The sequence below is a fragment of the Zootoca vivipara genome, chromosome 13 (assembly GCF_963506605.1).
Source record: "Zootoca vivipara chromosome 13, rZooViv1.1, whole genome shotgun sequence".
NCBI classification, from domain to species: Eukaryota; Metazoa; Chordata; class Lepidosauria; order Squamata; family Lacertidae; genus Zootoca; species Zootoca vivipara.
In genome coordinates, this window is record NC_083288.1 from 11,497,515 (window position 1) to 11,510,482 (window position 12,968).

General features: G+C 46.1%; 2 protein-coding genes across 7 annotated transcripts in view; one reads left to right on the forward strand and one right to left on the reverse strand.

Annotated features, from left to right (window-relative positions):
* Positions 1-9,706, reverse strand: part of LOC118094891 (charged multivesicular body protein 3) — a 31,118-nt gene extending 21,412 nt beyond the window's left edge. The window contains exons 1-3 of one of the 4 annotated variants that reach the window (XM_035135637.2): positions 5,623-5,782; positions 4,828-5,106; positions 480-619 (exon numbers count right to left, since the gene is read on the reverse strand). In XM_035135637.2, coding sequence (XP_034991528.1) covers positions 480-619; positions 4,828-5,053 — 366 coding nt within the window. In that variant the 5' untranslated portion in view covers positions 5,054-5,106; positions 5,623-5,782. Of the gene's footprint in view, positions 1-479; positions 620-4,827; positions 5,107-5,622; positions 5,791-9,582 lie in introns of those variants that run through there. The other 3 variants (XM_035135634.2, XM_060282307.1, XM_035135633.2) reach the window with 3 other exon arrangements.
* Positions 9,707-9,895: 189 nt separating this feature from the next.
* RMND5A (required for meiotic nuclear division 5 homolog A) overlaps positions 9,896-12,968 on the forward strand; it is a 29,125-nt gene continuing 26,052 nt past the window's right edge. Inside the window, exon 1 of one of the 3 annotated variants that reach the window (XM_035135572.2) lies at positions 9,896-10,233. In XM_035135572.2, the coding sequence (XP_034991463.1) occupies positions 10,092-10,233 (142 nt within the window). In that variant the 5' untranslated portion in view covers positions 9,896-10,091. Of the gene's footprint in view, positions 10,242-12,968 lie in introns of all 3 variants that reach the window. The other 2 variants (XM_035135574.2, XM_035135573.2) reach the window with 2 other exon arrangements.

Genomic DNA, 12,968 nt, shown 5'->3' on the forward strand with positions numbered 1-12,968 from the left:
AAAATGCAAGGCCTTGAATGATTGACTGGAGTCGACACACACACACTATAGCAGTGATTTTATGTACCTGGGAGCAAAACTCACTGAATTCAATGGGACTTATTCCCTGGTAAATGCGCACAGGATCAAGCAGCTAGCCTCTTTTCATGTGCAACAACTTAGTGGAAAACAAAGAATGGCATCTCTTTGATCCTAGATGAGTAGTACAGATTCTACTTACTCAAAGCAAAGCCCAACTGTAAGTATGTCTATTTCGAAGCAAGTCTTGCTTCAAGGGGACAGGCTTTCCAGTAAATGAGTTTCGGATTGTAGCTTTAGTTGTGCATTATTATTATTATTAATATTAATATTTACTGCCCATATGACTGGGCAGCAATGTATCATCATCTTCACACGCCGCACCTTTGGGCTAAGTACTCTAACTGAAATGTGACTCGACTCAGGGGCTCGTTTCACTGTTAAAATAATGTATTTAATACCTGCACTAGCCAGATACCATCCTTCGTATCTTCTACCAGCTCATAAAAGTGCATTTCCCCACTGAAGTTTGTGCTAGAAACAGACTCAGAGGCTTCCTCTTCCTTGAGAGCAGAATAAAGTTCGCCTTCCATCAGGTCTCCTATGTAAACAAACAAAGGAACACTCATTACACTAATGCCAAAGGTCACAATTGCCAAAAGGATTCCGGAACAGCAGCAGAATAGATACTGTTGGGAGGCGGTTAACTACTTTTAAAGAGGAAAATCTACGCACATACAACATATGCTGCTTGTAAAGCAAACTAAAAGGGGGAAAGATTGCCAATGCTTTCAGTTCGAGTTAAAATGTCACTCAATTGCATAGTAGGGGAAGGTCATGTAAAATACAATTACTGTAGTTGGAACACCTACTCAGAAATTTTTATTTTAACTTTAATTAAAGCAGACCATTCATGTAAACCAACCCAAAGCTTTATAGGCAGCCCTTCTGTTTACGAAGGACTGAAGAGTTCCTGCAAATGGCCAATAAAAGAAGGCAAACAATATATTGCTATACCTGAAGCAATCCAAAACCTTGAGGGCTGGGGCATCATAATTGCCAACAGTGCATGTCCCCAACTCAAACCTCATCAGGTGGTCTCAGGCCACTGATCTCAGAGCCCCAGTCCCCATTCCGCTGCTACCAAAATACAGGGTAGATACCCTTTAAGGGTTGTTAGCAATGATTAGAGATATAATGTACAGTACCCAAAGTGCACTCAAACTTGAATGCAATTATGCAGAAGCCCCTTTGTGGGTACTGGCCGATTAAAAAGCCTGCCATCCCAAATTCTCCCACTTCTAGTTGCTACACCACCTCTCTTTTGAGCTGGTGTCCCTTGGAACTGCACGGTCCATGACATAATTTACCCATTTGCAGCAAAGGCTGCCCAGAGTCAGAGAAGGCAACACTGGGTTTGGATTCTCTTAGCATGTTATGCGAAATTCCCTCATTAGCCTGAAAGCTACACAAACGCAGCGGGAAATGAAAGAATCTGCATGCAGGTCCTTGGAAGGGATTGAATATTATGGCCGAGCTGAAATAAGGGCAGTGTGAGCGTTCTGCAAAAAAAACCTGAAAAATGTACCCCACCTAATTTTGGCGATTCTTTGCAGGAAGCCCCGCAAAATGGAGCAAACAGGTTCACCCATTGAGAGCAAGTGTAGGAAGCACTGCAACATTTAACAACTGACCATTCTCTCAATATGAAGCCTCTGTGCTTCTCCTCTCTTTTAAGCAATGATTTATTTCTGAGGCAATCATGTAATCCAATCTGATAAACAAGGTGAGAGCATCATATCACTGGGACAATGTAACTGCTGGCTGGTTAGAAACACTTAAGCTCTCTTCCCCCCCCTTTTTTTTAATGGCAGCAAACTGTTTGGGGAAGAGTGATTTTTTTTATTAAAAAAAGCCAATAGAGGAGGTATTCATTAAACTTCTCCCAAACCCTGCTTTCTGCCTTTAAAATGTATGGGGGTGAAAATTTTGAATAGTTCCAGTTGGTTATTTCATTGCACACATAGGTGCTGAGACAGAGCCAAATATGCAGTATAAAATTATTGCACACCTATCAATCCCAGCTATTCCATGACACTTTTACAAACGTTGGTGGATAAATTCCAGAAGAGAAACCAACCTGTAGGAGCAAAAATTACTATGGTGCTTAAGTGCTGAAATCTTATTTTCATGATATGGGACGTTCTGCTTTTAATTATTTATTGACAATAGCCTACCTTTTATAAGATGCAAATGCTTAAATTAAGTCAAAGGAGAAATATGCACAATCAGAGCTTTGCTTGTTTTCACCAAAGCAATTCCTATTCAGTTTGGTTAAAAACTGGCTCTCTCTTCCATAGAAGGAACCGTGTCTCTCTTTTCTGTTCACACAGGCAACTTCTTCCTGCTCAATACTATGTTTTACTTGGAAATAAGTCTCACTAAGTCCTGTGGGGGATAGCCACATGCAAGTATGGTGTTTCAAGAGCTCAATGTGCACTACAAAAATTTCCTTCTAGTCTCATTTAACTTTAGCTTCAAATATGAACATTACATTTCTCTCTCAAGGTGTGCTTTAGGATTCTGTATTTTGTTTAGATCATCAGTAGTTTCCTCTCTTTCTAATCTACTTCATATCTTAGCCATTTTTACAATGGAGCTGTTTCTTTTAAATGTCCAAATTAGTTTCGTTCCAGTAGTCTTCTAAGAGCTTCCCTGCAACTCAATACATTACTAACAGTGCAATCCTGTACACGCCCACTCAGAACTATGCCCCATTGAGTTCAATGGGTTTTACTCTCAGCTGAGTATAGGGTTGCAATCGAAGCACTTACCAACCTCAGGGTGACTGTGTATGCATTGACATTTCTGCTCTTAAAGGAAGATGGAAGGTTGGGGTACAGAACGAAGGCTCTATTATACTGAGAATTATGGGGAGCAAGAGTATGACCATAGTTGCAAGACAAATCAAAACAGAAGAATGTCGGCTAGGTAACTTTTTGTTTTCTTCCCAAACAAGGATGCATTTCAACTGGTTGAAGATATTTTCTTAAAGCTCAGTGTGCTTTACCAGTTGAATGTATGAAGACAGAACGGAGCACCATTGAATTCAATGGAGCTTACTGCCAGGAAACGAAGCAATCGGGATTGCAGTCAATCTAATCCTAATTAACTGGGCATTATGCTACGTAACACAGCTCGTGGGTGTATATTCATTTTATTATACCATGGATCAACACAGCTCCCTGCACGTTTTGAGTCTCTGTGGAGGCACAGCTATGGATCCTCTTTGGGGTGTGTGGCTGTCATGCCAAGCTGCAGCACTCTGAATTTGGTAGAGTGGATTTATGAGAACCCCAAACCTCTACTATTCATTTTGACCAGATTCAGATGAACCAAAACAGATTCAGATGAGCCAATGCCTGGGATTAGTAATGGACTGGATGAGGGCCCATAAACTGAATCGTAGAGTTGGAAGAACCACCAAGGATCGTCTAGTACACCGCCCTGCAATGGGGCAGGGATAGTTCTAACCCAGGTATAGGCAAACTCAGCCCGCCAGGTGTTTTGGGACTACAACTCCCAACATCCCTAGGTAACAGGACCAGTGGCCAGGGATGATGGGAATTGTAGTCTCAAAAATATCTGGAGGGTCAAGTCTGCCTATGCCTGGTGCTAACTAATAGATCAGATACAATTTCCTTGAGATATGATCTCAAAAAGCTGAGGATTTCGATGGCTGCACACTGGTTAGCATAAAATAAGAGCTGTACAAGCAGGTACACAAAGCAATTAGCCAGTCTTACTCATTTATCTCACCTGGCTGTACTGTTTGGCAGACCAAAGCATTTATTCAACCAAAGAGCACCACTGTTATTATCTTTATAGACCTATGACTTTCTGAAGGTGTTAACAGTCAGGTCAGAAATATATTTACAATAAGGTATTTTTATAAGGTATTTGTTCTGAAGCAGCCTAAGCTTCAGATTCTCACTCTGCAAACAAAAGCTAACACTGAGGCAAACCTGACATTATTTTACTTCCTTGAATACATAGCAAGGCCTTGCTTCTTGTTTGAAGCATATAATAAATTAATCGGCAAAACAGCAATCCTTTCTCTTCTGAACAATGTGTTGCATGAAAGATACAATCGTAATACACACCTACCAGAGAGTAAACCTCATTAAGCTCAATGAGGCTTATTTATGAACAAACATGCTTAGAATTGCGCTGTTTTAAATTACTTACGCACACTTGCTTGCATCAAGGCCAGTAAGATTTACAACCAAGGAAACATGCAGAGAATATGATAGCCAGTATCTTAATAAACTTGTGACCTAACTTGTTAACCGGTCTAACAAAATGCAAGGCAGGTTGCACTTTCTGATCAATGTAGAAGATCTTTCATGCTACCGGCAGTTTTGGGTGCACGTCAAAACAGCACATGCCACATTTCAAATTCTGATTCTTACTAGCATGTTTTACATAAAGCCAGATATTACATCATGGTTCCTGATGATTTTCATCTGGACAATCTCTCTCCCCCCCCCATCTCTCTATTCTGCTGCCCTGTGCTTCCAAACATTGCCACATTTTAGCAATTCTCCATAAAAAGGTCAGAAGGCATTCGAAGCGTGAGGTCACATCTGAGATCAAGCACTTTTATTTGGTATTACTCCTTAGCTACTAAGCTTTCCTTGCACACTTTGTACGGCTGTACACAATAAAAGTTACTGCAATATAGATGCTTAAAGGGGGGGGGGGCTATTCTGAAAGTTAAAATGCCAGCGAACAGACATTTTTTCCTACCTGATTTCTCAACCAGCTCCCTGACATCCTTCTTTTCCAGAAGCCCCGAGTAGCCGAGCCCCCTGCACTCCAAAATGGTTTTCAGCTTCTTGAAGCTGAGCGCCACCGGGTCCACCAACTGGGTGGCGAAGAAGCCCGTCTCGTACCACACAATGGCCTCAAAAAACCTGGCCAGGATGAACAGGACCATAAAATAAAGAAGCAAGAAAAACAGCTTCAGCCACATCTTTCCTCCGCGCGCGGGGCTCCTGACTCTCTGCAGAGAGAGTCAAGTCAGTCCTACAAAAAAGAGAGAGAGAAAATGTCTGGAGGGAAGGAAAAGAAGGGGACCAGATAGATACCCACATACCAAAACAACAACAACACAACACCCAATTCTGTTGCTACTGTCAAAGAGTCCCTTTCCCTCATTCTTATGAAAAGACACAATGGCGGTGGGGGTGGGGAGAGGATAACACCCACTCGCCTAGAGGGAACCTGGATTTGGGGGGGGGGGTGAGGAAGAAGAAGCACCCCCCTCAATCCAGGGCACCCCATCATTTTAGGGAGGCACTGTGTGTGCGTGTGTAGGTGGGACCTTGGTATTTATGGGGTGCCTAAAAGGGCTGATGAGAACCAAGTCTCCAGCAGGGCGAGGAGGCGGCTGGTGGGTGGTAATAATGGGAGGGGGCCTCGCCCCCAGCCAGGAAATCACCTCATTGGGGGGGGCACGAGGCGGGGGGGGCGCTGGTTTGGGGGAAGCCTTCAGGGGGTCGGGGAAGGACGGGGCTTGGCTGGCCACGGCGCTTGTTTTACCCCGTCCCAGGAAGGCAGGCAGGCAGTCGGCGGCCCTACTCGTGTGGGGGCCGCCGCGGGCGGTGCTGCTGCTGCGCTCGGGCTTCTCGTCGCGCCGCCGCCGCCGTTGCCGTCGCCTCTCCGCGGCGGAGCAGAGGCCGAGCCGGAGGAGACATAACAAGTGACGTCGCGCAGCCGCGGCCGGCAGCCGGGGGAGGGAGGAGCGAGGGAGGGAGGGAGGCGCGACGGTCCCGGCAGGCCGGGCTGGGACTGGGAGAGGAATCCGGCCCCGGCTCCCCCAAGGCGGGCTCAGCGCTCGTTTACCTTGGGAAGGTTCCTTGCGGCGCGCGCGCAGAGGCCCGGGCCGGGCTTCCTTCCTTCCTTCCCTCCCCTCCCCCCCCTCACAAAAAAAAAGATGCTGCCTGCCTGGGCTGGCTTTCGCCACCGCCTCCTTTCTTTTTCGGAGGCGTCCTTTCTCTCGCAGGTTTTGGCTCGGGAGAAAGCCGCGCTGGGTTAGACCTGGGTGAAACGGGTCCCCCCGGAGTAGACTCTCTGGAGCCGCTCTTGGAAGGACACCGGACAAGGAGGATTTTTTTGTGTTGGGGTTTGTTTTTCCTCCCACCCACCCCCCTTTTCGGGATACTTTGGCGAAATTTGCACACCCACACCCCCGGCGAGAAGAAATGTGCGCCTTCTGTTTGTGAATCGGCCGTTGGGGGGGTCTTCGAGGTGAAGGCAGTGCCGGATTTAAAGTAAACAAGCTATAGATTAGGGCCCCACTCTCTTGCCCCCCCCAATGAAAATTTTAATATTAATATACTTAATATACTTTTTCTTAATTGTATTTCAGTTCAACAATTACTTTGATAAAATACATGTTTTGTTATATGCAAATAGCTTTAGATACTTATTTGGTCCATAGATTACCATATAGGATATATTCAACACAAAAAATAGGGACAATTTGTTGTTGACACAGGACAGCTGGACATATAAAGGACCCCACTACCTTCAATAGCTTAGGGCCTCATCAAACCTAAATCCGACCCTGGGTGAAAGGTGGTATACGGATTGAATAAATAATGCACCTTGTTCCTTTTTAACCAGGTCTTTGGTTGATCAGATTTACATCCTATACCCTTTTTAAATGTTTTTTTTTGGGGGGGGCTATTGGGTTGCCTTTATTTTTATTACATTTTTGTGGTTTTATATCTTGCTTTTATTCTGTGATTAAAACCACGTCAGACCTGGAAGTGTGTGTCCCTTTTTTGGATTACAATCCCCATTTTGGGGGGGGGGATTACAACCCATTTTTTTGGAGGCCCCATTGGCGAAAGCTTGCCTTGGTCTACAACCTGTTTTGTTTTACAACCGGACCTCCGGAACGGATTATGGTTGTAAACCAAGGTACCACTGTATTTCAACTTGGCCATGGCCAGTGAGAAAAGGTGATGGAAACCGAAGGGCAACAATGTCAACAGGTTCCCAATCACTGCCTTAAATCACTGTAGCCTTACCTGCACATTCTACAATATGAGGATAAGAATACAGATCTATCTTACAGGGTATGTGAAGCATTGGAAGTACTGTTAAAAGATGAATACATTTGCCACCAACATTCTAACACTCTTAAAATGTTAAGAGTTTCCCAATCCATTGGGATGTTGGCAATGCTATTTTTAAAGAAAAAGAGGTGCCGGAGCTCACCACAAACACCTCCCACATTCTCTTAGAATGGCAATGGTACCCACCTGAGAGAAGCTGGAACCGAGTTCTGGTGAGTTCCAGCTGAAAAGAAAGCCCTGGATGTTGGCATGTGACAGGACTGTTTTGTCTTGAGAACATCTGGTGCTATCAACCTTTTGCAAGAATAGGCTCTAGGCTCAGGAAGCCAGGAATCTGTATGATAGAACATTGCTGGGTAGGATTACTTGCCTGCAATGTTTTTCAGTTTTTGTTTTTCCGTTTGCTACTCAGGGGTTCGTCTGAGAGTGCTCCACACAATCAGAAGGTCAGCGGTTCGAATCCCTGTGATGGGGTGAGCTCCCGTTGCTCGGTCACAGCTCCTGCCAACCTAGCAGTTCGAAAGCACGTCAAAGTCAAGTAGATAAATAGGGACCGCTACAGCGGGAAGGTAAACGGCATTTCTTTGTGCTGCTCTGGTTCGCCAGAAGCGGCTTTGTCATGCTGGCCACATGACCTGGAAGCGGTACGCTGGCTCCCTTGGCCAATAATGCGAGATGAGCACACAACCCCAGAGTCGGTCACGACTGGACCTAATGGTCAGGGGTCCCTTGACTGGGGCAGCCCAACAGCAATATCAAGCTCTCTGTGGATCAATCTGCCAGGTGCAGGTGTTACTGTAGCTGGTTTACCTGTGCAAAGAAGTGCTCACGCAAGTAGTCTTCAGACTGCAATTCTATAGATACATTACTAGGAAGGAACACTAGGAAAAGTTATAAGTAAGTTGGTTTAGGATACAGGTAGGTAGCCGTGTTGGTCTGGCGTAGTTGAAACAAAATAAAAAAAAATCCTTCCAGTAGCACCTTAGAGACCAACTAAGTTTGTCATTGGTATGAGCTTTTGTGGTATGAGCACACTTCTTCAGATGGTTTAAAAAGGTAAAGGGACCCCTGACAGCTTCCAGGTCTTGTGGCCAGCATGACTAAGCTGCTTCTGGCGAACCAGAGCAGCACACGGAAATGTTGTTTACCTTCCCGCCGGAGTGGTACCTATTTATCTACTTGCACTTTGACGTGCTTTCGAACTGCTAGGTTGGCAAGAGCAGGGACCCAGCAGTCGTGGGGATTCAAACTGCCGACCTTCTGATCGGCAAGCACTAGGCTCTGGTTTAACCCACAGCGCCACCCGCGTCAGATGGTTTAGGATGTAATCAAACCTTGTGTGAGAATTTTCAGAGAGGAGAATTAAAGGCGTTGGCTTCTTCTGCAATGGTAAAAAAAATAAAGTTTGCATCCCTTGCCAATCCTGCTTTTGCTCCAGTTGATATTCCTCACACCAGTTTAGACGCCAGGCCAAAATGTTTCTCTATTGCCAGGTCTTTAGCTGATTGAACATTTTGTGGGCTCTTAAATGTCTTTTTGAGAAGGATGTTAATGGTTTGTTGGTTATTTTATTATGTATTTTGTATTTTCATTTTATGTTGTGGTGCGCCCTGTGATCTTCTGATGAAGGGTGTTATACTAATTTAAGGAATAATAAAAAAATAATAACAACAGTCCCCTTTTGTGTATCTTCTAAAGAGTCATGACAACATATAAAGAATAACAAGAAGATACGATCTTTGCAAGCATTTCCGAAGATTTATATATTTGTAAAAATGGCTACAACGAAATTAGGAGCTCGTTGGGCAGCGTCTCAGACGCAGAACCAGCAGGTTTAACGTAATTCACAGAAAAACAAATAAAGGGGTGGGAATCACGTAGAAGACGCGCGACGGAAGTAGGAGCCATGGCAGGAGGACTCCAAAACGCTACTTCCGCTTTTCCTATCTGTTTACCTATGACATCTCATGGTAAACAAACCCGCCCCCTCCTCTCCCCAACCTCCAAAAGGGGTACCCGTACTTCCTGATTCGCCTGTTCAAAGAGGTCTCTTTCATACAGGCCCTGCCCAACCTGTGTTTATGCAGAAATGACAAAATGCTGTTTAGAAGTTTCAAGAAGACTTCTTAGAGGAAACGACAGTGTGAGATGTCTAAGTTGCTGCCTGAACGCACCTCGACTGCTTTCAAACGGTAAAAAAATACTTATAATAAAGTAGACTTACACAGACCTTCTATCTTCCGAGTTCCCTTTAGCGCTTTTTTTTACTCGCAGAGACGGAAGTGACAGTTGTCGATAAAAAAAGCGGAGAACGCTGCACACACACACGGCGTTCTATATAAAGTATATATATATGTAAAGTCTCGCCCAAACCGACATATCCCTTTCCCCACCCGCAACTTGGAATAAGACCTACATTAGAAAGCGCGAATTCCTGTCTTTCCGTGCAGCGCTTTGAAGGAGCGAGGAAGAACCTGGCGGCTCATTTTTCTCCGCTGGGCTCTTATTAAGCTGCCACTTCCGCCTCGGGAAGACCAAGCAAAGGAATCCAGCAAGTTTCACCCTCGAGCCATTCCGTCCGTGTGGCGCGCGCGAGCTACTCTAAACCATTTCCTACATCTATGCGCGCGCAAGCCTTACCCAACCACGCGGGGGCTCCTCGAGGACCCCGCCTTGGCTGCCTCGAGCAATTGCCTGCGCCGCAGCTCCAACCTTCCGCCGGGGAGGACCCCCCTCCTCCCCCGGTCCGTCCCGCGCGCTGCCTGTAAAAACAACAAGCCAGCCAGTCCGCCTCCCTCCCTCACACGGCGCAGGTTCTCCTCGGCCCGGTCGGTGGGGCGGGAGGGCAGCTGAGGGCGAAGGCCGGGCAGCAGGGGCCTGGGGTGGCCGGCCGGCCGGCCGGCCGGGCGTCTGGCGGAAGAGGCGATGGACCAGTGCGTGACGGTGGAGCGCGAGCTGGAGAAGGTGCTGCAGAAGTTCTCGGGCTACGGGCAGCTGTGCGAGCGGAGCCTGGAGGAGCTGATCCAGTACGTGGCGGGGCTGCGCCGGGAGATCCTCCAGAGCGAGAGTATGTCCGTAAGAACGAGGCGTTTGCCTTTTCTCTAAGCAGCAGACGGGCAGGCAGGAATCCGGCAGGTGAAGCTTTCCCACTGAAACTGAATTTCGACTCCCTTTGAGGAAAGTGCCTGCCGCACAGAGTTTCCCGACACCGCTTTGGGCGCTTTGTTGTTGTAGTTGTTGTTGTTATTTGAGGAAAATCTTACATTACAGTGCCGGATTTACGTATAAGCTAAACAAGCTATAGTTTAGGGCCCCACTCTCTTGGGCCCCCCCAAAAAAAATTAAATGGAAAAAACACATGGATGTACATTTCCTAAATATAAGATAAAAAACAAATACAACCTACATACAGCAACAGTGTTTTGTGTTGTGTATGGACCTATTGGGTCCATAAATTACCATATAGCATATGTTCAACACACACAAAACAGCGACAATTCGTTGTTGACAAAGGACAGCTGGACATTTAAAGGGCCCCGTTACCTTCAGGAGCTTAGGAAAGCTTCCAACTGCCGGATTTCTGGGTGTATTTCTTTTTTGGGGGGGATATGTGTCAAATAGGGGGGGAATACCCTTCTCGGTAGTGGCACCCACCCTGTGGAACGCCCTCCCACCAGAGGTCAAAGAGAACAACAATTACCAGACCTTTAGAAGGTATCTTAAGGCAGCCCTGTTCAGGGAAGCTTTTAATGTTTGATGGATTTCTGTATTTTAATGTTGTGTTGGAAGCCGCCCAGAGTGGCTGGGGGAGCCCAGCCAGATGGGCGGGGTATAAATTATTATTATTATTACTACTACTATTACATGAAGGAAAGCTTCCAGCTTCGGGATTTCTGGGTATATTTGGGTTTTTTTGCGGAGAGGAAATATGTGCCAAATTATTGGGGGGGGGGAATACCCTATGACTCTACATGAAGGAAAACTTCCAACTGCCAGGCTGTTGTTAAGAAAACTACGGTAACTCTGTGCCTGTCTCAGTTTCCCTTCCCACCGCCTCACAATATCACTTGTATCCTCATCTGGTTAACTCTTGCATAGTCTGCCTCTCGTTTTGAGACACCATTCAGTTCCCTATGATCTGGCTTGTTTCCTAGATGGGTATGTGGGGTGTTGGGGAGGGGTAGTACGTCTGGTGGGGCAGACATTGTGCTCCCTCTGGGATAGTTTGTTCACTTTTGGTTGCTACCCTGCACTCAGTTCTCACCTGTGGTTCCTAGAAAATGTCAGCATTTGACAACGATCACACTCCGGGAACAGCTTCAACTGGTCGACTAAACCAGGTGAGGGTAGCTCGTGGGTCTTGAACCCTTGGTGAGTTAGGGACTTCCCCAACATGCGAAGACAGGCTCATGCAGATTGAGCGGATGGGACCAATAGTGGGTCCAACATTCAAGAAAGTGGTTTCTGCATGCGAGGGACAGATGGCTTGTCAACCTATGAAAGTAGCCCTTCTAGGAGAAGGAAAACTCTTACTCTAAACCTTCACTGCCTTCTTCTTTGGGAGAAGAAAAGGCTAAGGAGTAAGCACTACACAAATCTGGAGTGGAATCCCTAAGACAGTTGGATGGTGCCTTGTATGCCTCCTTCCATCAACTCCTGCAGCCAAGCTGGTGCCAAATGTATTGCTCTCCTTTTCTTTGGACCACATCAGCAAGGCCAAGAGGGGGGCAAAGCAGTTTATCTTCACCACTGGAAGCACACTCCATTGTCTCTTGAGAGAGACGAATACCAGCAACAGCAATAACTAATAACTAATTGTAGGCACGTATTTTTTTTTGTCCCCTGAGAATGGTATGCTCAATGTGGCCTTAGTTTCCCTGTGTCAAAGCGCTGGGGTCTGTTACAGAAGGTGTTTTTATGTTCTCTTCCCATACCTCTTGTCTTCCTGCTGGGCTGGCTTGGTTGGTTGGTTGTGTGGCAGTGTACCCACTGTGGAAGGATGTGTGGATCCAGAATTGGCCTCCACAGTCACTTACAGACCCATTGTTAAAACCGTGTTTATGGAAGACAGTCTTACTCGGATACAAGTGATCGCCAAAGAAGAAGAAGAAGACAGTTTGTCACCTTTAGTAACTAGAGAGGAAGGTTCTCTTTCTTCCTTCTCTGTACCCCCTCCCCAAAGGTTGCAAGAGAGAGAGAGAGGTTCGGAAACAGACATGACAAACCCTGTAGTATTAATTTGCCAGGATGTGATTCATGGGTCTGATGAGCATCGTCTGACAAATTCTGCACTCTTGGCACCAGCTACTTTATCTGAAGGGCCACTTTGAGAAGTGAGTATGGGGTGGTGTCCCTGCCCCTCAACTTCCAGTTGCTTGTTTGCAGTTGGTAATTGTTCTCATATGCATCTCTTGTGGAGTCTTTCACCTTCAGTCTGTCTGCTGGAAGCCCTCTCAGCTACAAGCACCTGTTCTGCATAAAGATTTAGATTAATTTGAAAAAGGCAGTGGCGAGACTGACTTTCCTCCTTTGGCTCCAGTTGCTCATATTTATTTATTTATAAGAAGTATTTATATACAACTAGTTCATAAAAATGGGACCCAGGTGGCGCTGTGGGTTAAATCACAGAGTCTAGGGCTTGCTGATCAGAAGGTCAGCGGTTTGAATCCCTGCAACGGGGTGAGCTCCCGTTGTTCGGTCCCAGCTCCTGCACACCTAGCAGTTCGAAATCACACCAAAGTGCAAGTACTGTAGATAAATAGGGACCACTCCGGCGGGAAGGTAAACGGTGTTTCCGTGCGC